Source organism: Odocoileus virginianus, chromosome 1, assembly GCF_023699985.2.
Source record: "Odocoileus virginianus isolate 20LAN1187 ecotype Illinois chromosome 1, Ovbor_1.2, whole genome shotgun sequence".
Classification (NCBI taxonomy): Eukaryota; Metazoa; Chordata; class Mammalia; order Artiodactyla; family Cervidae; genus Odocoileus; species Odocoileus virginianus.
In genome coordinates, this window is record NC_069674.1 from 54083559 (window position 1) to 54110626 (window position 27068).

At 37.4% G+C, this 27068-nt stretch overlaps 1 protein-coding gene across 3 annotated transcripts in view; it reads right to left on the reverse strand.

Moving 5' to 3' along the window:
- Nucleotides 1-5202: 5202 nt before the first annotated feature.
- The window catches only part of DPY19L1 (dpy-19 like C-mannosyltransferase 1), a 94419-nt gene continuing 72553 nt past the window's right edge, over nucleotides 5203-27068 (reverse strand). For 2 of the 3 annotated variants that reach the window (XM_020889337.2, XM_070468397.1), the window contains exons 16-22: nucleotides 26013-26062; nucleotides 20625-20649; nucleotides 19141-19260; nucleotides 18283-18457; nucleotides 17439-17538; nucleotides 15938-16063; nucleotides 5203-7992 (exon numbers count right to left, since the gene is read on the reverse strand). In XM_020889337.2, coding sequence (XP_020744996.2) covers nucleotides 7836-7992; nucleotides 15938-16063; nucleotides 17439-17538; nucleotides 18283-18457; nucleotides 19141-19260; nucleotides 20625-20649; nucleotides 26013-26062 — 753 coding nt within the window. In that variant the 3' untranslated portion in view covers nucleotides 5203-7835. The remainder of the gene's footprint in view (nucleotides 7993-15937; nucleotides 16064-17438; nucleotides 17539-18282; nucleotides 18458-19140; nucleotides 19261-20624; nucleotides 20650-26012; nucleotides 26063-27068) is intronic. The other variant, XM_070468394.1, reaches the window with a different exon arrangement.

Here is a 27068-nt window from a genome sequence, read left to right on the forward strand (position 1 = left end):
AGTGTTCAAATTTATTGACAAAATTGTCATAACTTCTCCTCCACCTACTGCTCTGCAGCTTCTGCAATTCACCACTCATGCTTTTTATTCACCACTCATGCTTTTTATGTCTTGTTCTCCTCTCCTTTAAGAATTTTTTCAAATAACCAATTTTGGCTTTTTTGATATCTTTATTTCATCAAGTTCTGCTTGTATTTCCTTCAGTTTGGGGATGGGGTATTCTGCTGTTCTTTGTCTATATGCCTGTCATTGACATTTGAATTCATTTTTAGTTTAATATGTACATTTTGGACTATATAGGGGAAAAAAACATATTCCTAGATTTGCTTTAATAAAATATACCCCACAAGCAGTTTGTAGTATATCATTGCTCTATTTTTTCCTCAAATTTTCATCATAGATTCTTCATTGATTTATGGAGTATTTAAGACTGTTTTTTAAATTTTATATTGATTTCTCACATTAAGGGGTTTTAATCATTACTTCTTTTGAGAATTGCCATGTGATCCCATTTAGGACCACTTTTTTCATTTAACCAATATTGAGCACCCATATATGCCAGGTATTGTTCTAGGTGCCTGGGTTACATCAGCGAAATAAACAGATTGAAAATGTTTGCCTTCCTGGAGGTCATGCTTTGTCAGTTCTTGGAAATATCCCACATGCTGGAATAGAAGGTGTATTCTTCATTTGTATAGTGTAGTTGTACTATATAGGACCATTACATCAAGATTCCTTTATTACTAAAACCATATATCCCTAGTGACTTTTTTGCCTGCTTATTACATCAATTTCTAAGTCACATTTGTTATACTTTCCTGTTGTGTTTGCGGATTTGTCTACTTCTCTTATTTTTAATTACCACCCTAGGAGGCATATCCTTTTTAAAGGTAAAAAGAATGAGTCTCAAATAATAACATGTCTTATCCTATAAAGTTTGCAAAGAATGGATCTAGGATTCTAATTTAGTTGTCTCAATTATGGTAATATGAATTGTATGACTACTGTCATATGTTTTGTCTAATATCCTTATCTAGTGACAACATGAATCTCTCCCCATCCTATGGGAATCTCCTCCTCCCAAACTTTAATTGAACTCCTAATCAGAGTTCCCAGCTTCCTGGTCAGCAGGAAATGTACACAGCACTGGCCATCATAGTATCCTGGGCCACACAAACCAAATGAGGCCAAAGACAGTGCTTCCTTTGGAGACAGACATATCCATCTTTGCCATATTGCTTCCCAATGGTTATTGGATTACCAGCCATTTCTGAATGTACCAAGGTAGCTAGCTAGGATATGGAGAAGGTAAGGGCAACCCACTCCAGAACTCTTGCCTGGAAAATCCCATGGACGGAGGAGCCTGGTAGGCTGCAGTCCATGGGGCTGCTAAGAATTGAACACGACTGAGTGACTTTCCCTTTCATGCACTGGAGAAGGAAATGGCAACCCACTCGTGTTCGTGCCTGGAGAATCCCAGGGACAGGGGAGCCTGGTGGGCTGCCATCTATAGGGTTGCACAGAGTCAGACATGACTGAAGTAACTTAGCAGCAGCAGCAGCTAGGATATGTTAATGATGTTAATTTTTGTTTAATTATTTATGAAAGAAATTTTTCTTCTACATATGATATTAATCTAATCTGAAGAGATTCTGCATTTCCTTATCATTTCATCTCCACAGTTAGGATACATAATCTTCCTTTTCTTTTAGTTTAAAAAGTAAATTACAGTGCCACCTAGAATTTACTGCAACATTGAATAAAGCATGTTTTATTTAAAAAAATTATTAAGTATTACCACTTTCTAGGCACTGTGTTAGGAGGAACTGTGGATTTGGAATGGAATAAGACACAGGTCCAGTCTGAAAGGACACAGTGCAGTACAAGTCATATTAAATGTGTGGAATTTAAAAATAAATAAATAAATAAAAAATAAAAATAAAAAAATAAATAAATAAAATTTAAAAAAATAAAATAATAAATGTGTGGAATTTAGGAGTGATAGGAACGTGGACAGTGGGGACAGTTCACTCTGCCAAAGGGAAGGCAGTTAGGACAGTCTTCACAGAGGAGTTGACATTTGAGTTAAACTACATCTTGAAATAAAAACCGATCAAGAAAGCATATTCCAGGAAATGAAAAAACAATCAGTAAAGAGAAGAAACAAGATTCTACACAACAAATGTTAAATTGTCAAAGTGAACTTTAAATTAGTTTATTTTTATTCTTTTTTTGCTTTTGGCTGTTATATTCCCATTTCTCATTGGCACTCAAATCAGGGTTTATAAATATGTTGGGATCTATGCTGTCACTATCCCACCTCTCATACCCACCATGGCAATTACCTCTAACTGAACACAAAGTTCTTTCCTCAGAGAGTCTACTCAACACTAAGTTCCATGATTAATAAAATATCAATAGAAACAGTCAATCATTATTAATAAAAGAGTGTATATGAAAGAAACTTGCTTACCATTTCTAATTCAATTGGGCAGAGACATGGGAAGAGTGGACATCCAGATGTAAGGCAGGGAAGCCCACATTTTTTAAAGGTCCAAATCTTAGGACTCCTCCCAGATTGATTACATTCTAATTTGTGGAGATGGGGCTTCAGTATTTTTCAAGCTTCACAAATAATTTCCAATGTATTGACAAGTTTGAGGATGACTGCCATCTGTGTTAGAAAAAAGTCAAATTCATCACAGATTTAAAAGAGCTGGGAGGATTACTGAATTACAACTCCTAGGGAGAGAATGTTCTAGGGCAAGAGGGAGGTCTCTGAATCTGGACTCTGGTTAATAAGGAAATACCAAGAGTGAAGATCCAGGGGGACAGGGCCAGAGATGTGGGCTGTGTTTATAAAGTTGAGCCTTCAGGTATCTTTTTTTAAAGATCAGCTTTTATGGTCTGATGCCAAATCTTAGAAATTGTCACTCTTATTTTCATTTCTATTTTTTTTTTTTTTAGAAATGAGTAAGCACTAAAGCTTTAAGAGCATTCAGCATCACAACTGAATGAGCTGAATTTTGCTACATTAAACTTTCTTTCAAGGTATTAAATTTGCATATGGGGGAGCTCAGATACTTAAAAAAATCAAGGAAATTACATTATGCTGAATTTAAAAGAACATGCCTTCGTAAACAGAATACTCCATAGTGTTACTATTTATTTAAAGTTCTTTTGACAACTCATTGTTTATTTAAAGTAATTAGAATTTTGGGCTAGGTAAAAAAGAGTATAGAAAGTATTGCTTTGAAAACAGAGCCAATATCAATACTATCTGAATCTCTTACCTTTAATTATAGTACAATGACTCAAAATCTTAAGAGAGAAAGTCTTCAACTCACAAGCTCATTCAGAATTTTTAAATCGCTCTCATGGGAGGACAGGTAAGATGAAAGAGTTTTCAAGACTTTTCTATACCTTAATGTCCTTTTTAACGTTGAATGTAAAAGCGTGTTTGTTCTGATACAGTACTGTGAAATAAAGATCAAGTACGTAATGAAGTTCATCCTCTTTTTCTGCATAGGTAACAATTTTACTGATTTAAATTAGAAACTTCTAGTTGTGGGGAAGGAGAATGGGAAGGCAGGAGAGAGAAAACAGGTGATCTGTGGACCACAGCTGATCCTTAACTGCTCCCTAATAGAGAAGACTGAGGATTTCTGGGGCCAAACAAAAGTAATGAAGTGGAAAATAAAGTTTTAAAATTCATGCACATCACTGAATTTATCTATTTTCTTTTAGGCAATGTAATTTTACAAAAGTAAATTTGATCTCACATGATTTCACTCTTTTTCAATCTCTGAACTGAAAAGAAACAGGTCTAAACCTAGTCTATAGTACACAAGTTCAAAATACTTAAATGGTCCATACTACCTGTTCAGCACAGTGCAAGTGAGCTATATTAATGTCTGATTACAAACTACCTTATCTGTTCTTGCTTAAAAAGCACATTATCTGTTCTTTGCTCCTTGCAAGTTCCACTGAAGCATGCTCCCTAAGAGACAAAGAAAGAACTCCATAAAATTCAGTTCCCAATATAGGGACCCTCTAGCCTGTCTTAGTGGGATAAGCACTGTCAGAAATGAAGCGCCCCCTAGAGGCCAGTATTCCAGACAGTCTCTTCCCATCCATTAGAACAGCTTTTCTCAAGAATACTCCCTGCAGGAATAGCATAGCGTTACCTGAGAACTAGTTAGAATGCAAATTCTGGGGTCCTATCTGGCTTACTACTTTTGGGCTACTATAACAAGATACCACAAACTAGGTGTCTTAAAAAGAACAGAAATTTATTTCTTACAGAGGCTGGAAGTCTAAGATCAAGGTGCCAGCTGATTCAGTATTTGGTGGGAGCCTACTTCCTAGTTCATACATTGCATCTTGTAGCTGTGATCTCACATGGAGGAGGCAGCAAGGGAGTTTTCTTGGGCCTCTTTTATAAGGGCACTAATACCATTTATGAGAGCTCCATCCTCATGACCTAATCACCTCAAGTGCCCCACCTCCTAGTATTATCACCTTTCGGATTAGGGTTTTAACATATGAATTTTGGGGACACAAACATTCAGCTCACAGCACCACCTTAGGCCAACCTTTGTTATGAATCAGAAACCTTTGTGGTGAGGTGCAGTACTCTGTTTTAACAAGCCCTCCAGCTGATTCTGATTCTCACACTATCTTTGAGAATCACTCTTCTTCAACATGTCAGAGAATGAAGGTATTACTGTGTAAAAACTTACAGAGGCATGAATTAAGCTAACCTGTCTTGCCTCCTAGCAGATTAAAAAAAAAAAAAAAACTAAGTTGATGTTTGTATCAAACTAATACAAGGAGTTATAATTTAGAAAATGTCATGAGGCCAAACTGTGGTTTAATGTACGAAAAGAAGCTTTCAGCAACTCTGGAATTACCCTGAAAATATGACTTTAAAAAATGATTGTGTCCCTTGACATAAACAATAAAGTAACATAAGTGTATATAATGCCATAAATACGAGAAGAGTGTGGGGAACCTTAACAGCTATTCCACCACTGATAAAGAGGTTTGAGTAGCTCCATGGACCTTTAATCCTTCCTCTTTATTCAGGACTGCAATCTGCCACAGACCAGTTCGTGGTTATCTGACTACAGAATGAGGCTAAACATATGTACAGCTAAGAAGGAAATGAAAATAAGAATTAAAAAAAAAAAAAACACTCCATATTTTCATGATCTTTTTTATTTAACATACATAGTACATGTAAACAACTGGCATAAAATTCATAAAAATACAATTCCCGTATGCATTATCAATTTACTCCTGATACATTCTTTCATTTTCTCCTTAGTATCATTGTCCTATTTTAACACTACACTGTTTCTGCTAAGCACTTTTAAGAGGCTTATCTTTTTTTAGGAATACTGTCCCAACTTTTTTTTCCTTTCCTAATGTCATAGCAATAGCTATTTTTATCACTGCCCTGCCCATTCTAACCTTCCTCAGACTAAAGCAAAAATATTTTTAAATGCTAAAAATGCATAAAATACTGAGCTCTAATACTGTTTATCATGTGTATCGAACCTACTACTACTCTGTGTTGCCATAAAAGATATTTATAACCTTCAGCACTGGCTGCTACAGATGTGACCAAGCCGAGTGTGCAGCGTAGCCCAGGGCGTCTGTTCTAAACTGACTGGCCTAAAACATAATCATAGCTTGCTGGTGGAGCTACATGAATAAATACTGTTACGAAAGGAGTCTTCTGAAAATAATAATTAAAAACAAAAACCCTAATTTGACTACTTTTATCTTTTCCCAGCATATAAGACAGTTATAACACTATTTTAATGTTTTTCTATGTGGAATTTCAAATAATTACATGTAAACTTACTGGGAAGGGGATTATTTAAAGGTGGGGAAAAATAGACAATGACTTTAAAAGTAAAATTTAAAAAAAAAAAACAGTAACTGCTGGATGTACAAAACACACTTATGTGAGAAACTGGGAAATAAAGCAGAGTACACACTTCTCCTCTCCCACCCATGGTGGCTTTCATCCTCTCAGGCCTCAAGTGCCCACTTCGCTTTTTTCTTCATTGCTGCATCACTGCTTAAATTCTACTCCTAATCCAAACTCCCCAGATGCTTCCTTGTTTTCTAAAACTGGCTAAAGACTAAGACCAAGAAATTAGTCACCCAGTGAGCCAGAAAGAGGGGGAGGCACCTGAAGTTACTGACCATCTTGGCCAGCAGGAGGCTCCCTGGGAAAGACGGGCTCTGGGGCAGGCTGGGGGCTGCACCTGCCTCCGCCTGGGCTGTCTTGGCAGCTGTCTGTTCTAAGCAAGCTAGTGCTTCCCCCAGACCAGGCTTGTCCTTGGGCTCTGGAGAGAAGGCAGAAAGAGAAGAGCTCTTCAGTGGCTCCCCGGAGCGGGCACCGGAAACCAGCCCCGAGGACTCAGGTCTCAAGGACAATCCACAATGAGGTTAATCTGCCTGTGGTTAATAAAGAGAACACTGTGTAATTAAACGTGTCGTCTGCCAGAGTCATGGTTTGCTAAGAACGTTAAATCTTAAAACCATTTCTCAGAACTATGAGGGTTCACTGTTTTGTAGAATCTCATTTCACACAAATTAACTTCTAAGAAACAAAAATTCACACTAGGAATTTAAAGCAGGTTGGAAAAGTTTCAAGATACAAATCAACAGATAAAAAAGTAAAGAGGAAGACTGAATATATTAGTCCCTCACACTGAAATGATGGTTTTTGAAACCAAAATTATAACATAAGGTTTAAGGCTTTGTCTTATTAAAGACAGGCAATTTTAAAAGTAAAATATAAAAACTCCATTCATTTATCATTATTTATTTACTGTGTGACCAAAAAACTAGTCATATTTTATGGTATCTTAATAATAAAAGAAAAATTACCATATACTACAGTCTTCCACTATAAATTATATCTACTCACATATACATTAGTTGCTAGATGCATCTGTGGTTGTTCAAAATAGCTTTTCTTAAAACAATTATACATGAAAACTTTTAAGTGGTTTAAAGTTATTAAAATATAAACATTCAAATACTACTAAAAATGAGAAAAATACACAATTGTCATTAAACTTTTTAAACCAAGAATAAGTGACTGATAAGCAATTGAGTAAATAGCACTTATTTGACACAGAATATTGAAAAGAAACAGACAGGCCAACATACACTAATGCCACATGGTTGGCAGTTATAGGAATGTGGTCCTAATGACTAGGTCCAAGAACTTGGATTTATAACGGGCAGGAAATGCTTTATTAACAAGAGCAACAGAGAACAAAGAATGTGAAGAAGGGAAATAAATTATAGGTCGACATAGCAAATATCCATGTCTGCTCCAGCTATTCTTACTGAAGTTGATGACAGGTGCTGACATGACTGAGGGGCTTACAATAATCACTGAAATGTTCAAAAGACAAGAGCAAAAGGCAGAGAACAAAGCAAGGGGCATTAATAGTCCACAAATTGTAAAATCAGCCCCTACATAGTTGAGAAGTGACTATATTTTCACATCACCCTTGTTATGACCCATCATATTTTTTTATACAGGTAGCTTTGCTCACTTTAGGACAAATATTTAAGTCAAATACAAGCATATACTCATTTGCATAGCAAATTTTAAGGGGTGCATTGAAATAATAACCAACTGATAAAGTATAAGTATTTTTACATTCAGACTGACCAAATAAGACGTTTTCTATTTGAAAACAGTTACCTATAAAAGTTTTGGGAATCTGAATTAAAAACAAGGCATGAGTTATTAGCAAAACATGGAAACCATTACTGGTGGAATTCTCTGTAGGCAGCAGTCACTCCTCTATAACTTCTAAGACTTTGTAAACACTGTTCTGGAATACAGTGGTGAAGTGAGGCTTGGACTCCTTTACTAAGAGGTTACATAAGGGAGGTTTCCCAGCATTAGCAGGATCTTCCACATCCCAGATTTCAGGCATACTGCATCCAGGCCTAGAAAAATTAAAGTGTAGATTTTAAAAAGATCACTGTATGTTACATAATGGAAGATAAAGGAACACACTTTTTATGTTCCTACCCTCATTTCTTTTTCCACTTAAAATAAATTAGCTTTCTTTAAAAAAAAAAAAAAACCCATCACAGTTATTTTTATTTAAGCTTCCATAAATCCTTTCTAGAACAAGGTGAACACAGCAAAGGTGATGATAAAGAAAGAAAAAGACATATAATATACGTGAATTAAGGCGGTGGGGTAAGAGATCTCAGCTGAATTCTGCATCAGCTACTTACCAAAAATATGGTGTTGGGTAGTTCACTCAATCTCACTCTCCACATTGGTAAAATGGGACATACCCATGACGTAAGGGACTAAGGGGGAGACTGTACCAGCATGAGGCCCAGCACAATGTAAGAGGAATACTGATGCAGAAAATTATACAGGATACCTCCAAGAGATCCCAGCTTTGGTTCCATACCACCACAATAAAGCAAACATTACAATAAAGTGAGTACCCAAATTTTTTAGTTGTATTGCCAAGTGCATGTAAACGTTATGTTTATGCTGAATGCTATTAAGTGTGCAATTACATATCTTAATTTAAAAATTCTTTAATGCTAAAAAGATGTTAACCATCATCTGAGTCTTCAGTGAAAGGCTTCATAAACTTTTCGCTGATGGAGGGTCTTGCCTCAATGTTGATGGCTACTGATCAATCAGGGTGATGGTTGCAGATAGTTGGGGTGGCTATGGAAATTTCTTAAATTAAGACAATATAATGATGCTTGCGCCCTTAATGGACTCTTTCTTTCATGAACGTTTCTCTGTAGCACACAATGCTGTTTTTAACATATTACCCACAGTAATTTCTTTCAAAATTGGAATCAATATTCTCAAACCCTGCCACTGCTTTATCAACTAAATTTATGTAATATTCTAAATCCTTTGTTGTTATTTTAACAGTCTTCACAGCATCTTCACCAGGAGTAGAGTTCATCTCAAAAAACCACTTTCTGTGCCCATCCATAAGAAGTAACTTCTCATCTGCTAGTTTCATCATGAGATGGTAGCAATTCAGTTACACCTTCAGGCTCTACTTCTAAAGCTAATTGTCTTGCTACTTCCACCACATCTGCAGTCCCTTACTCCACCACAGTCTTGAACCCCTCAAAGTCATCCAGGAGAGGTGGAGTCAGCTTCTCCCAAGCTCCTGCTAACTCTGAGACTTTGACCTCTTCCCAGGAATCACAAATGCCCTTAATGGTATCTAGACTTGTGAATCCTTCCCAAAATGGTTTTCAATTGACTTTGCCCAGATCCAACAGAAGAATACTGGCTATGGCAGCTATAGCCTTACAAAGTGTATTTCTTAAATTATAAGACATCGAAATGGAAATTACTTGAACTGTGGGGCTGCAGAATGGATGCTGCATTAGAAGGCATGAAAACAACATTAATCTCATTGTACATTCGTTCAAGCTTTTGGGTGATCAGGTGCATTGTCAACGAGCAGTCATACTTTGAAATGAATCTTTTTTTCCCTTAGTAACAGCTTAGAATAGTCAGAAACCATATTGTAAACAGTTGTGCTGTCATCCAGGCTTGAAGCACAGGCAAAGTAGGTTTATCATAGCTCAGTAGGGCCCTAGGGTTTTCAGAATGATAAATGGAGCTCTGGCTTCAGCTTCAAGTCACCAGCAGCTTTAGCCTCTAATAAGAGAGATCAAGCTCCAGGAGTTGGGTATGGACAGGGAAGCATGGCATGCTACAGTCCCGGGGGTCGCAGAGTTGGACACAACTGGGCAACTGAACTAACTGAAGAGAGACAGCCCATTCTTGGAAGATTTGAAGCCAGGTACTGACTTGTCCTCTCTAGTTATGGAAGTCCTAGATGGCATCTTCTTCCAATAGAAGGCTGTTTCATCACTGAAAATCTGTTGCTTAGTGTAGCCACTTTCAATAATGATCTTAGCTAGACCTGAATAATTTGCTCCAGCTTCTACATCAGCACTTGCTGCTTCACCTTGTACTCTGATATTATGGAGATGGATTTTTCCCTTAAACCTCATGAACCAACCTCTGCTGGTTTCAGACTTTACCACTGTGGCTTCCTCACCTTCTCAACCTTTACAGAACTAAAGAGAGTTATGGCCTTGCTCTGAATTAGTCACTGGCTTAAGGGGATGTTGTGGCTGGTTTGATCTTTCATCCAGACCACTAAAACTTTCTCCATATTAGCAATAATGCTGTTTCATTTTCTTATAATTCATGTATTAACTGGCATAGCACTTTCTTTCAAAATCTTTTCCTTTGTATTCATTATGTGGCCAACTGTTTGGCATAAGAAGCCTAGCTTTTGACCCATCTTGGCCTTTGATATGCCTTCCTTACTTAGTCATTTATAATTTTTGTTTCAAAGTAAGAGACATGCAACTCTTCCTTTCACTTGAACATTTAGAAGTCACTGAAAAATTATTAATTGGCCTGTATTTCACAGAACAGGAAGGCCTAAGGAGAAGGAGAGAGACAGGGGAACAGCTGGTTGGTGGAACAGTCAGGACACACACAACATTCACCCATCAAGTTTGCCATCATACACGGGTACAGTACAAGGTGCCCCAAGACAATTACAATAGTAACAGCAAAGATCACTGGTCACAGATCACCATGATAAATATAAGAATGAAAAAAGTTGAAATATTTTAATTACCACCAAAATGTGACATGAAAGAGATGGGAATACCAGACCACCTGACCTGCCTCTTGAGAAATCTGTATGCAGGCCAGGAAGCAACAGTTAGAACTGGACATGGAACAACAGACTGCTTCCAAATAGGAAAAGGAGTACGTCAAGGCTGTATATTGTCACCCTGCTTATTTAACCTATATGCAGAGTACATCATGAGAAACACTGGGCTGGAAGAAGCACAAACTGGAATCAAGATTGCTGGGAGAAATATCAATAACCTCAGATATGCAGATGACACCACCCTTAGGGCAGAAAGTGAAGAGGAACTAAAAAGCCTCTTGATGAAAGTGAAAGAGGAGAGGGAAAAAGTTGGCTTAAAGCTCAACATTCAGAAAACTAAGATCATGGCATCTGGTCCCATCACTTCATGGCAAATAGATGGGGAAACAGTGGAAACAGTATCAGACTTTATTTTTTTGGGCTCCAAAATCACTACAGATGGTGACTACAGCCATGAAATTAAAAGATGCTTACTCCTTGGAAGGAAAGTTATGACCAACTTAGACAGGATACTAAAAAGCAGAGACATTACTTTGCCAACAAAGGTCTGTCTGGTCAAGGCTATGGTTTTTCCAGTGGTCATGTATGGATGTGAGAGTTGGACTATAAAGCTAAGCACCAAAGAATTGATGCTTTTGAACTGTGGTGTTGGAGAAGACTCTTGAGAGTCCCTTGGACTGCAAGGAGATCCAACCAGTCCATCCTAAAGGAAATCAGTCCTGGGTGTTCACTGGAAGGACTGATGCTGAAGCTGAAACTCCAATACTTTGGCCACCTGATGTGAAGAGCTGATTCATTTGAAAAGACCCTGATGCTGGGAAAGATTAAGGGCAGGTGGAGAAGGGGATGAGATGGTTGAATGGCATCACTGACTCAATGGACATGAGTTTGAGTAACTCCAGGAGTTGGTGATGGACAGGGAGGCCTGGCGTGCTGCCGTCCATGGCGTTGCCAAGAGTCGGACACGACTGAGCGACTGAACTGAACTGAACTGACATGGAGACACAAGGTGACACTTTATTATTTACCAAATCCATTCTTACCTCCACTAAACAGTAACTGATATATTATTTTCAAATATATTACCTGTTTTATAATCACCAATGTATTAATAATAACTGATTCAGGAAAGTGTAAGAAGTGGATGAGTGGATGCAAGAACTATCTGGTGAAAGGCTTTGATTATAAAGGACATTTGTCTCCTTAAAACGGAGAGACTTGGGGACACTCTTTAATCAAGTTATCAAACTTACCATCACCAATAACAGAACAAAGTGACAGGTATCTCCCAAAGTGACATAATGGAAAGTACACAACACCATCTATGCAGTGTTCTTGCCAAATTTTGCCAGACTGAATCTAATAATGTGAAATAAGTTAGACAAATTCAAATGTGGGACATTCTTGCAAGACAACTGGCCTGGACTCTTCCAAATATCAATCAAAAACAAAAAAAGTGAAAGGGATTTCACAAATTTTACATTTTTAAAATGTTAAAAAACAGAAAACCCAAGGAAAAATTATAGAGATTTGACAATAGCTTGTGTTTATCAGAGTTGCTTCACTTTTCTTTATAAGAGAAAACACCATTTCCAACAAGTCCCTTGAATTCCCAATGGCAGTCCCATGACCCTGCTCTTTACCACAAGGCAAGCACTAGACAAGAATGCACATGCTTTCTCTTTTTCAGTAACATCTTTAATTTAAAGGGAACCTTCACTCAAAGGGTGTCAAAATATGAACCTATCAAAATAAATAAATAGAAGCCACTGTCACCTCCAATGCCCTTCCTCAGAGGTGCTTCTATAAACAATCCAGCATGCATTCTGCTTGACCTTTTTTATTCATGTTCAGACATACAAACACACAAAAACACAGGCACAGACATTTATATTCACAGGTGCTCCTGGATTGCTTTTACAAAACTGAGATTAACCTGGGCCTTCTCACTTAACAATAAAAAGTGGTCACAGTCTCATTTCATAAAGACCTACTTTATTCTTTTTCATAGGTGTAGTACTTTTATGTATTATCTAATCACTCTTTCATGAATAGATATCTTAATTGTTTCTCATTTTTGTCATTATAAAACAATGCTGGTATAAATAATTTTGTGCCTTTATCTTTCTATAAGCTAAGTTTCTGTTTCTAGAAGCAGTGCTATCACCATGTCAAAATGCTATTCAACTTGCACTATGAGTCTACCAAATTATCTTCCAAAAATATTACCAGTGAGTGTTCCCACAAAACAGTATTCAGTGCACACTTTTCTTCACACCCTCGCTGATATGAGATTCTATTAACCTATGAAAATATGACTGGGCTTGGGTTTTCTATCTTTTAATTTTCTCACACATACCAAGGCCAAACTGTTATTATACTGCAGGCCAATGATAGTAGAGAGTGAAACACACATGAAGCACCAGCTACTGAGTTCAACTGCTTTCAGGAAAAGAAGAGGGCAAAGAGCCGCCTTTGTGAGCTCTAAGTATAACATCCTTCAGTCCTCGTCTGGGTTTTCTAAAGTTTCCTGAGGCCAGTCAGCTATGTCTTTAAAACAGCATTAGTGAAATCTCAATAATTTTCTTCTCAATTAATGTATTTTAATTTTATGTCAACTCTATTATGGGAATTAATGAGAAAGAGCAGAGAACAGACAACAAAAAAGGAGCTAATTAAAAACTGAATCTATAACTTGTATTTGAGTATATTTTCTTACTTGTATTTGAACACAGGGTATCAAGTATTTCAAGAATAATCAAGCACACAATTAAGCCACTTTGTAAATGAGAGTACACATATACAGTGCCCACCATGGCAGATACTAGTTTAAGCTCCAGGTGGATATTAGTCCCTCTTCCTTTTCTTCTCCTACACTATTTCCCTATTTGCTCCCCCTGTTTGGGCACATTTTTCAACAACTGCCTTAGGCTGGCATGACAGAATTGGAGAGTGAGGGCCACGGCAGGAAGGAAGGTTCCAATTGTGGTTGACAGCTCTGGCCAGAAACTCAGTTCTTCCTACTGTGGAAGTAAGAGTACTGAGTATTAGTCCTTCTCCCCTTTCCTCTTCTGAGCCCTCCATTTGCTTCTCTGCCAGAACAGAGAGCACAGCTGTGTTTTGTTTCAAGCTTTGAGCAGAGTGCACCTGCCTAAGATTTCCTGATACTTATAATCCTGTAGAAGATGGAGAGTGTCGTTACTGAGGGGGAAACCAGATGAAAGGAAGCCACCTCTTTTTCCTCTCTCTCCACTCCTGCTGCCCCAAACAAAACAAGGGCAATCAGTGCAACCGGGGAAACCCAGCACAAACCTCCACCCCACCCAACTCTCAGCCTTGTGCCTGGAGGTGAGCTCCAAATGAAGATGATCAGAAGGCAGTTAATTCACTGCTGACTTTGTGCAGTGTGAGAGATTTATTGCCATACTTCCTAAATTTGTCTTTTGATCCTTTCTTGTGTACAAAAACCAGTGCTCTGCCCATCAGAACATGAGACTACTACAGTTATGCAAATCCAAGGAGGTCCATCAACATCTGAGAATAAAGAAGGCCAGCCTCTGCAATTTTCACATATTCAAATATGCATGGATCTAGGGGAAAATGAAGACTCTTGAATCAAGGTTCATCACTTGCTTGGGGAAGAGAGCTCACAATTTTTATATCCCAGTAACTTGCAGGTGTTTCAGGTTGGCATCACTGAACTTGAGAGTCAGAAAGTAAACCCTGAGACAGTAAAGATCCCAATGCTGGCAGAAATCTCTGCCAAGAAACTTGAGTCCTTCTGACTGTAAACGTCAGGCCGACATTCATTTATTACAATGTCTTCATCCAACTGTTATGAGAGATGCTTACGACTTTTTGTCCTAAATTTATACAACAAAGTTAAAGGTTATGTATATAAGTTTAATACATATCCTTATGTTCATAAAGACATGGAGCATTTTCTCAATTATGACTCAGTACCATTTTCTGTAGATCTTGATTAAATTCCAGTCACTTGGGATATATTCACTGGAAAATCATTCAACAATAAACAATTATTTGAGTTTCCTTGTGGGCAACACTTGATAGATACTGCCTCAGAACTATTTTTACTCCTGAGTCAATATTTAATCATTTTATCTTAACACCCTTCGTGTATCACTGAAATACATGGTGAATGAGATTGATTAAGCCACAGATATAGCAATCTCCTGAAGATTTCTGTTTAAAGAGTAATGAAAATTTAAAAAAAAAATAATAGTGTTCCATAAAATATCCTTGATTTCTGATAAAAACTACTTTCTATATTCCTTACGGGATGATGCTTCAGTATTTTAATAGCAAGCTATCATTTGCTATCCAGTCACCCAAGTGCAACATTTCTAAATAATTTGTCTATTTTACAATTCACATTTGCTTTTAAAATCTTACCAACTCTTATTGCTCTAATCTGCTTAGTGAACTTCTCTGTGAAAATAGAAAAAATTTATAAACCCAAGAGAATACGGGTTGCTGTAATGTTAATCATTTTGCCACTCAAATAAGATACAAACAGTAAGATAGAAGCTTCACTCTAAGTCAGAAGTTCCCCAACCTTTTTGGCACCAGGGACCAGTTTCATGGAAGATAATTGTTCCACAGAAGCAGGGCAGAGGAGGGTTTCAGGATGATTCAAGTGCATTATACTTATTGTGCACTTTACTTCTATTATTACAAAGTTCCAACTCAGATCATCAGGCATTAGACCCAGACGTTGGGGGATCCCTGCTCTCAGGTGAAGCTGGGAGAGGGGCCCCTCTATCCCAGGATGTACGTTGCAGAGATGCAGCATGGACAAAGCTGCTGGCCTTCATTACAGTGAGACTCTCCACTACCTGATTTCAACTCTACAAGTCTTTTAAAAGAAAATACATCCAACTTTAAATTAGAGTTTTTCAAAAAAACATCAAAGGCAAGTATGAACAATTTGGGAAATTATCAATAAGTACACATGCAAAGGTAATGTGCACATGCAAATCATTATAAATTAAATAGATATTTATAATGATATGAAAAGAAAAAAACTCCAAATAATTATCAGAAAGGTTTTTCGACATATACTTTGCTAAATATTATATATGTTTCACACAGATAACTAGTAAAGCACTTGCCATGAGACTGAATTAACTTTAATGTCTTATGAATATAAAGTACTGTTGCTCAGTACTCACTTGGATCTTCTTATACACCACGATTCTTCCAGAATGTAGTAATTCACTTGTAACTTTATCAATTCTCGCTTCACTTCTTCAGCTGCTTTTCGACTATACATTGAATATACTATTTTCGTTCTGGCTCTTTAAAGAAAAATAATTGGGCAGAAGATTTTCAAGATCAAAAGAATGCAATCAACCTATTCGGACAGAAGTGCTGAACGGAACTAGAAGAAAGACTCTATAGAAAAATCAGGTCAAGAGAACATTCTTCACAAGAGGTCCTGGCTCAGGGGCTTTGGGGAGACCAACCAAAATAGGCGCAAGTAGCACAAGAGTCCTGAGAGAAAAAGGTCAGTTTAAAGAACCCTTTCATCTCCAAACTTAGTCTTTTGGTTTGTTTGATTGCTTGTTTTAAATTCTCCATCACTCTATCACAGATAAGAGTATGAGCTACACAAAGACAACTACAGGACTACTTTAAAGGTTTGTTGTTAACTTTAAAGGTACGACAGTCCTAACTTTGATAACCAACAATTAATATTAAATGGCTCTCCATTTAATTAAAAATTAAAACAAAAACTAAATTTATTCAACACAACTGCCCTAGAAATTAGTTTGCTAAAATTGATTTTTTAATGAAAAAGCTTTTTATTTATAAAAGGTTATGTCCCACTGTTACACAAAATAACCTATATTAATAAGATTCACCAATCACTTAGGAAATGACTAGCGGGCCAACCGAGAAGTTATATGAAAATTTAACCTTTTTCCTTTTCAGAAAGAACACAGGCTTCCCTGGTGGCTCAGACAGTAAAGAATCTGCCTGCAGTGTTGGGAGACCCAGGTTCGATCCCTGGGTTGGGAAGATCCTCTGGAGAAGGAAATGGCAACCCACTTCAATATTCTTGCCTGGAGAATTCCATGGATAGAGAAGCCTAGTGGGCTATAGTCCATGGGGTCGCAAAGAGTTGGACATGACAGAGCGCCAAACATTTTCAAAGAAAACACAACATTCTAACTTATGAAAAAATAGTAGAAACAAAAAACATGATCATTCCAGTAGGGCTATATTGGTGAAAATTAGAGAATAAAAAGTAAAACCTATCCTTGAATTAGATTCCATTTTAACTGACTCCTCAGAATTCAAGAAAAATATCCTATGAGAAAACCTTAATAAAAACTATAGGCTAATGAATTTTCTGGAGGAATTTAAAAGTGATGATAACTAATAAGGACCTGGGTGTTCTGGAGCCCTGTATAACACAGACACTGTGTGATTTCTTTTTGCTGCCGAGAGAAGAGAACCCGAAAGACTGTAGCTTTATTGTCTTATGGGGCCTTAACAGTTTGTACTGAACTTAGCCATGTTATCTCAGTATTCTATGTCCCCAACCTCTATATACTCCAATTCACCATAGCCTTTTTGAAACACTTCTTGTTATGCTGCTGGTTCCCTCACTCATTTTCTATTTGTATGAAAAACTTGTTTTCAACAATGTGATAACTGTGTACTAACCTTAAACCTGCATCTTCATAATGTGGATGATTCACAATGGGCCGAAGAGCTGAGAGTTTAACACTTGCCATTGTGGGCATGGCACCTGCAAACACTGCATCTGCAAAGCAGGAACCAAGGTCTTAGGAAGGCACCTGGGGAACGTGACAAGGAGTCTCCCTCTGGTCAGCTCAGTTACTTCCCAGGTTAAAAAGCTGAGGCCTGAATCGTGACATAAAGATTCAGTAACAGAACCAGAATGAATTGGGTAGCTGATAAAAGGATGGTCAGCAACCAAGTCTGGATGAAATATTTTCAAGACAAAGCCTCATCACTGAAGGTTTCTGTTTCTTTTGGTTGGTTGTTTTTAGTGTCTTTTCCTGATTCTAAGAAGAAGTAACACATTGACTAGAGAAGTTTTACAGCACCAAGGAATTCTAGAAGATGATTCAATATTCAGTCACTTGATATTCAGATCACAACAAAAAGTTCCCTTTGGATACATGAATCAAGTATCACATTCCTTGAGTTCACTTCAAGAGGGAATGTGAAGGACTGAGATTAAAAATTAATCAGGAAAATAAGCATACCATAAATCATTTTAAACTGTGCCATGCAAAACTTTGGATATATTTTGAAAAAATTAGATTTTATGGAAAACAGAGAAATAAATTATTAAGAAAATATTTACAACATTTCTTTTGCAAATTTCTTAAGCAAGATTAACATCTCTCTCTTTCTGGATAATCAAGAAACAGGGTTTCTTAGAAAGATTAAAACCATTGGAAGTAACGTGAGTTGAGGATTGTGCAATTGTATATAAAACCACAGGGAAAACCACAACTAAATAATGAGACTTTTTTACCTGGTTTAGTACTATATTTAATCCATTCTATAAGTTCTTCTTGTGGCAAATTGCTGAATTCCCCTACTATATTCCACTGGGTTTGTAAATTTGCAGAACCTTGTATTGACATTGCTGCTAACACAGCAAAAACAACAGCACCAGGATGCACTTTGCAAAAGAGCCATCCAAATAGCTGAAATCAAATTAAGAACACATTGACCATGGTTAGTACAAAGCAGCCTGCATCCTGAAATAAGTAAAAGTTCTTTCCAGAGAAGAATACAGTCTCTGCTAGCATCCCAGATACAGGACTAATAATTAGAAGGGAAAGTTCCAGAAACAATAACCTGAGGGGTCAAAAGAATTCTACCATTAGCTTCATATAGGTAGGACATGATTTAAGAAATTCTTCTCTCAATTTGCTCTCTCTACTTCCAGGTTCCAGTAAGGTCAGGCCTGCCTAAATAATTTGCCAAACTCAGTGCAAAATAAAAACATGGTTTCTTTGTCTGACAATTTTTAAGAAGTTCAAAGCAGCGAATAGCAATGCATCAATCTAGGTGCAGAGTCCTTCTGAGTGTGAGCCCCTGTATAATCACTGCTTTCTGTCAATATCTACATAGTTACCATTCATGAATTTAGGCTGAACTGAATCAGTGTTTGTTGTATGCCTAGGACCATTTTAGAAGTTAAATGGATAAAGGATCTGCTTTGACCCTTAACCTTTGGAAAGATTATAACAAAACCATGAAGAACTTCAGTTATAACAATTTAAAGAACTTTGGGCAATTCAATACTATTTTAGAGCCACTTAATAACAAAGGCTGGGGTAAAATTATCACAGCAGCTATAATACCAACATAACAATCATCTCACCTGTCTTGAGCAGATCAAGGAAGCCATAACGCACATGTGGGGTGTCAAGAAGAGTTTTAGTCTCATAATTAAAACACCAAGGACTGTATATGCTAACAGTTGTAATGCGTGATAAACCAGCTGAAAGACAGAGAACATACTCCTAATATTTAAGAATATATTGTTAAATTGGTGAATATACTAGAAAAGTGTACTTTTTCTTAGAAACAATATTTTGATTTCTGAAATAAACAAGTCTTAAAATTCACTTTCAAACTTTTCCATTTTATTAGAGGGCTAAAATAATAAAATCCTTAAGGCAAATGGACCTATAATTCCACTCAGAATCAAGCCTGGGGTTAACAAAGCCCACGCTTCTGAACCAGGTGGAAATATGAAATACAGTGTTAGCAACTATAGTCACCATGCCATTGCTAAGAAAGAGTGTCAGGGAATGTCTAACAGTAGGATTCCTGTGTGCTGTTTCCTATCTCTCTTGAGCCCTCTGTTCCTTATCAGTCCATGTCCAGCGAGAGGAGCAGGCAAGCCTCTCCCAGGACGGAGATCAAAGAGATGGGATGCTTGCATAGGATTTCCTTCATTAGCTTTTCCATTTGGTGAAAGGGGATTATTTACGACCCTCTTTTGATATGGATCGCCTTTTGGCCTTATGGCCTCTATTGCTCCTGGCTTCCTTGGTAACTTGTAAAGTCTGGTCTCTTGATCTTTATCTGAAGAAGCTACCTTGTATTACAGTATATATACTCTTACAGAATTCAATAAAGCACCCTTGTTCCACCAGAGCTTGGGTCCCCATGTCTTTCTCTCTCTTTCTCTCTCTCTCTCTCTCTCCTTCTGGCTGATTCCCTGGAGCATGAAGGCCGGCTGCATAACCCAGGGAATATTAGCCTCTTTCCTTCTTTCACTTTCTCATCGTGGACTCTGGACCACCAGGTTCCGGTCAACAAGAGGTTCCTAGAAGTCTTCATCACAAGAAAAAAATTTTGAGTAACTATGTATGGCAACAATTTTAACTAGACTTACTGTGGTGATCAATCCACAAGGTATGCAAATTCAAATCATTATGTTGTACATTTGAAACTACCATTATATGTCAATTATACCTCACCTAAAAAGAAATAGGCTGAATCACCAAGAAATGGGAATAGCAACCAGTCACGTCTCTGAGGCCTCTGGGCAAGGTGAACAGAGAGGAAAATGATCTCCAATCATGTGAAAGATACTCTGCAAAAGTGCCTAAATGGACCCGAGCAGTGAACTGCTATTACCCTGACGATGATCAGAAGAGACCAAGTGAGTTTCCTAGCTACCTACTTTAACAAATGAATGGTCATGTTTGAAGTATTCTCATAAAAACACATACTGGCCTATTTTGAGGATGATTAGTGACTTACCAATAAAGTCAGAAAATGAACTAGAAAGAAAAGTCCAAACATATACAAACATTAAAACAAGGCACATTTTGGTAATATTTAAGTCTTTACCTCTCCATGATCAAACTGGTGTTTTCTGAAATAGAAAAAGAAATACTAATATTGACTCACCATTGAAGCACTTTAATCATGTGCATTTTTACCTGACAAACATGAGTTTTACAACTTCCATAATATTCCCTCAGGACACATACGTGTAAACCAAAAGAACTAAAAGTTATAAACCAAACCAGTGCTACAGTCTTTTAAACAGTTTATTTTGCACATCCCACATATCTGACTACATGGGTATTTTGAGGCCAACAGGACTCGCTGGCTGCCGTGTATTACATACCTCACAGGTAACATCCTGACAAAGCAGAGAGTGGAAAGAAACTCTGAAGCCCTCACAGGCCCATAGCCCTACTTCCTGTCCCCAGCGGCCCCTCGGCTCCCAGTAAACTATAACTGCCACAGAGACAATACAGGAAGCCACACACAAGACTTTTGTACAGCAGCAGTTCTGAAACAAAAAATAGCCACAAACTGCCACCTTTAGTTTTGTTTGGTAGTTTTAGTTTCCTAAGAAAGGATACATCTTTATAGGCCCATCCTCCCCACATCTCACTCCGGTCCCCTTCCCAACCCTGTGTTGAGTCTCATCACAGCACTGAGAGCAAAGTTCAAAAATGGGAACCCAGATGTGCCATTCTTAAGACTTTCTAGTTGGCTGTGGGGTTTTTTTTGTTTTTGGTAATTACACATAGTCTTCTTTAGATGGTCCCCATCTTTCACCCCTGAAATTCACCTTCTACCGTGTTCCCTCTTGACCAACTGTGCTCCGTTACACTAGACTCATTTTACGCCTTAAAACATCAGACAGCTCCTTTGACTTCCATATTCAGTGCCTCCCACCTTGATCACTCACACTCTATTTCCCTGTTTTATCTTCTCATAGAAAATAAAATGTTCATTTACAGGTTTACTTGATTATCCTCTGACTCTCCCTACTGAAAAGAACCCTTCAGGAGGACAGGGTACAAATCCATCCATCCACTCAATTTCACTGAACACTGAAGACACAGCAGTAAATAAGATGGGAGGAAAAAAAACTGTGCCCCAGAGTTTACATATAAGCTGAAGGAGACAAATAGAAAGCAAATAAGCAAACATTCCATGGCAATAAATACTGTGCAGAGAAAAGGAAACCAGGGAAAAGATGCAGGGACTACTGGGTGTCCAGGGTGGTATATTAATCCGTGTGGTCACCAACTGAGTGAACTTTGAGCAAAGCCTTGAGGACCCAAGAATTTGAGCCTGAGGATCCCCAATGGAAGAGCACTTCAGGCAGAGAGAACAGACAAGACAAAGCCTCATGGTAGCAGGCTTCCTGGCAGGCTGACAGTAAAGACGGCATGATTAGAGAAGAGGGAGCCAGGAGGAAAATGAGATGAAGAAGATCCAGCAGAAGTGTGCTGACAGGGAAGCACATTCAGAGGCTCAGTACTACATTCACAGAATTTGAGATTCTCACCAGACATCCAAATAGAGATGACAAACAGTGAGTCTATGTATAAATCTTAAGTTCAAGGGAGAAGTCTGGATCAGAGATACAAATATACAACTTGATAACACATGCCTTCTCTATCCTAAACACTGAAATATTTCAAGACCTAGAACAATGCCTAGCAAATACAGTTCAATCTTTTTTTTTTTTGAATGAACAAATGATTCAATTAACCCCCAATCTAGGTAATCTGGGTAGCATAAAATCTGATTGGACGATTTGGCTTCAAAATTACTGATGTACTAGCAAAGAGTAAATATATTAGGCAAATGAAGGAAGTGAATGGGTCCTCCTTTATTCTTCCTTCGTTCTAAGTACAAATTATCTATTACCATTTATTAAGCACCTAGAATGTTAATATGACAATTAACATTACATTAACTTTGATCTTACAACTATTTATTATCCCAACTGACAGCTAAGGAAAGCAAGTCACAGAGCTAGTAAGGAGCAAAGCCAGGTCTATATATTGACTGGTTTCGGAACCAATACATTTTCTACTTCATCATGCTGTCTTTATCCTCCTTGAACCCCGAGGTCCCTGAATAAAGGAGACACTGGTACTCACATCTTGAGAATTAATATGTGTATCCTACCCCTTCCCTTCTTATATTGGCATATGACTTTGGTACTTAATGCAAAACGAAATGTCAATGTGCCTTTCTCCTATCCAAAAAGCTCTGATCCTACCTAGATTGAAAGCCCCATGAAGCTCAAGTGTTTTTCTATAATTATTTCTATAGTGGAGTTATTATTGAAAAGACTCTTGTTTCTGTGAAATGTTCCACCTTTCTCTTCCAGATGCATATTATAGTTATAACCTTTAGCCCTTTTCTGAGCTCTTACAAATTTTTCATCTCAATCGAAGATAAATTTTGGCTTTATGTACTAGAAGCTTTTTCCTTTTCCCTAGCCCTCAAAGGTGTCAGGTAGAAGCAAGGGTACAGTTACAATAAATTGCTTCTAAATGAGAACAAGGATTGTCTCAAAAGTGCATGCAATAATTTATCACTGGGTGTAGGTTAAAGAACAATATATAAGGCTCTGTGTGTTATAAAAGAAAATATATAGACACACAAATTCAACAATCTCTACTGCCTCTGAAAAAAATCCCACAAAAGAATGAAACTATAATTAAAACTTCCTTTACTCCATCCTCTAATCTCATCCCCTACTAATAATTACAAGTTTTATCTTTCCACATCCCTCCTACATACAAATAAACATATAAAATCTTCATATTTAAAATAAAAGTATAATCATCCTTTATATGTTTTATAATTTTTAATTCAAGGACGTATGATGAAATATCTCTGTAAAGAATTCTACTTTCTGACTGGGTCATAATTAAACCAATCTTGTACTATTGAATACTTTGGCTGTTTTCATTTTCACATTATACACACCACCACAGTGGGCATCTCTATACCATCACCTTTGCATTTTTATGAGAGTTTTTAGGGGACACATTTGCACTGGTGAAACTGCTGGGTTAAAGGACAGACCCACCATACGTTTTGCTTTATTGCCAAACTGCCCTCCCACCCTTGCAAGCACTGGATTAATTTTTACAAACCTGACAAGTAAAAAGGTTTCCACGTTATCATGGAACTGAGCACTTTTTCATGTATCTATTTACTCATGCACAAGTCTTTATCACTCAACTACTATTCTTTCCTCATATGCCAGGCACTGCATATAAACTGCTGAATTGAACAGAAATGGCCATCCCCCCTTTCAGGAGATATAGGCAACAACACAGCAGTTTGTAAACACAGAGTGATAAATGCTGAGAGAAAGAAAAAGGGTGTGATGGTGGAGAATAACAAGCAAGAAGACAAGGGATCTACTCAGAGATGATAGGCAGAAAAGGCTTCTTATGGAGGTGACATTTAAGCAAGGATTAGAGAACTGAGTCATGCCAAGACAGGCTGTGGGAAGCAGGGGCACAATTACAGGCTTAGGGCACAACCACTGCAAGGGCAGGAAGCCAATTTTCATGGTCAAAGAGCACAAAAGAGATTAGTGGGACATGAGGGTAGTGGGAAAGGGAAAATGGGAACATGTTTTCTCAACTGCCTGTGTGTACCTTTCACTCATTTTTCAAATGGGTTTTTAGCATTTTTCTTGTTAATTTATAGAAGTTCTTTATGTGTGATGGTCATTATTACCTTGTTATGATCTGCAAACATTTCCCCCAAGTTGTATTTGCTTTGAATAATGCTTACAGTATTTTACCAAAGAACTTATCTGGTCAACCATATCAACCTTTCCTTCTAGCTTATCGGTTTTATGCTGTTCTTAACAAGGCCTCTAACCCTAACATTATAATAAACTCTTGGTTTATTTAGGAATTTAACTTTTCTCTGTATTTAAATCTTTGATCCATCTGGAATTTATTTTATGTAAATAGTGAGGTATGAGTCCACTTTTACATTCCCCTCTTTTTCTGTCAAAAGGCTGTCCATTGGTCCTAAAACCATCAGCAAGTAATTTGTTTCACCTGCCAAACTAAAGCACAAAGCTGTGTCCTTCAAGTAGAAGTAAGTGTAGGGCTACTGTCAGAGCAACTGGATGGGACTTAAGAGACAAGCAAGTGATGTGCCTGGCTCTGCTCACAGAGGGAATAAGGATAAAAGCAGAGAAGGGAGATGCCAACAACTGAAACATCAGTTATCAAATGTTGCATGCACAACACATAACTATAAAATTAATACACTATTGCTTCATTTGCTATTATTTTCTCCCAATCTGAGGGCTGTCTTTTCACCTTACTTATAGTTTCCTTTAACAACAGACAAAGGATTAATCTCAAAAATATACAAGCAACTCCTCCAGCTCAACTCCAGAAAAATAAATGACCCAATCAAAAAATGGGCCAAAGAACTCAACAGACATTTCTCCAAGGAAGACATACGGATGGCAAAAAAACACATGAAAAGATGCTCAACATCACTCATTATCAGAGAAATGCAAATCAAAACCACAATGAGGTACCATTACACGCCAGTCAGGATGGCTGCTATCCAAAAGTTTACAAGCAATAAATGCTGGAGAGGGTGTGGAGAAAAGGGGACCCTCTTACACTGTTGGTGGGAATGCAAACTAGTACAGCCGCTATGGAAAACAGTGTGGAGATTCCTTAAAAAGCTGGAAATAGAACTGCCATATGACCCAGCAATACCACTTCTAGGCATACACACCAAGGAAACCAGATCTGAAAGAGATACATGCACCCCAATGTTCATCGCAGCACTGTTTATAATAGCCAGGACATGGAAGCAACCTAGATGCCCATCAGCAGACGAATGGATGAGGAAGCTGTGGTACATATACACCATGGAATATTACTCAGCCATTAAAAAGAATTCATTTGAATCAGTTCTAATGAGATGGATGAAACTGGAGCCCATTATACAGAGCGAAGTAAGCCAGAAAGATAAAGACCATTACAGTATACTAACACATATATATGGAATTTAGAAAGATGGTAACGATAACCCTATATGCAAAACAGAAAAAGAGACTCAGATGTATAGAACAGACTTGTGGACTCTGTGGGAGAAGGCAAGGGTGGGATGTTTCAAGAGAACAGCATCGAAACATGTATATTTAGGGTAAAACAGATCACCAGCCCAGGTTGGATGCATGAGACAAGTGCTCGGGGCTGGTGCACTGGGAAGACCCAGAGGGGAGGGGTGGAGAGGGAGGTGGGAGGGGGGACCGGGATGGGGAATACATGTAAATCCATGGCTAATTCATTTCAATGTATGACAAAAACCACTGCAATATAAGAAAAAAAAATAAGTAAATAAATAAAATAAAATTAATACACTATAAACACCTACTTAATAAACTGGAGGAAGTAACAAAGTCATTAATGCCATATTTACCTTATATGTGTCTGTTGTTTAGTTAAGACAACCCACATGTCACTAACAACCTGCAAATAAATTTTTAAACACTTTATAACAGCTGTATTGGAAAAAAATTTTCAAGTAACATATTTTCTAGACTTTCAAACTTTTACTTACTTTAAAATACAGAAGTATGGAGATAAGAAGTAACTCAGAAATAGTAATTATGACAACAAAATCTTACATTTGTATAGTACTTAATCATATCTCTAACCAACCCTGTTCAGATAGGTTTTATTATCATGTTATAAATGAACAACAGGCTCAGAAGGATTAAATGATCTTCCTGAAGGTGGACAACAACTAAGAAGGGTCTTGAAACCTGACCTTTCAGCTTCTAATTCACCTTTAGTGAATTCCACCATGTTCAGGGTCTTGGTAGTGCCTCTACTTAATTATACACTATACAGGAATAATAACTATGGTGCCCAAAGAGGAGGGTAAAGGGGCCATCTGATTCTCACTCTTCCCTTGCTTTTTAATGAAGATGATGTGAGGCCAGTAACAACCTCTCCGACCTTCCAATTTTGCATTTCCCAAAATGGAAATAATAGTATCTGTACCCTAGAATGTTATTGAAGAACCAATTGAAATAAGGTATGTGAAATAGTTAGATTATAAATATATGATGTGAATAATAATTACAATACAGAATATTCCACAAATACATGACATTGTACTAACACAGAAATAATAGCTCTGAATTAGAAAACCTTTAGGGTGTATCATTTATTTTTCAATTACAGACTAATCCCAAGTCATTTACTTAAAACATCTGTAGTTATAAAGTTCACTAACTCTTAAGAAGAAAAAAGAATATTACACCGCTCTTTGATAAAAATTGGAACTTCCTTGGCCTGATTTATATCTGGACTTAAGATTTCATTATCAAAGCCAAGTTGGGAGTCTAACTATTTCATTGAGTTTAGTAATACATTGTTAATATTCTATTTTTCCTTTTGATTAATAATAAGCTCTATCCAGAAGTTAATGAATACTGCACAAATGACTTAGAAAGACATATGTTAAATA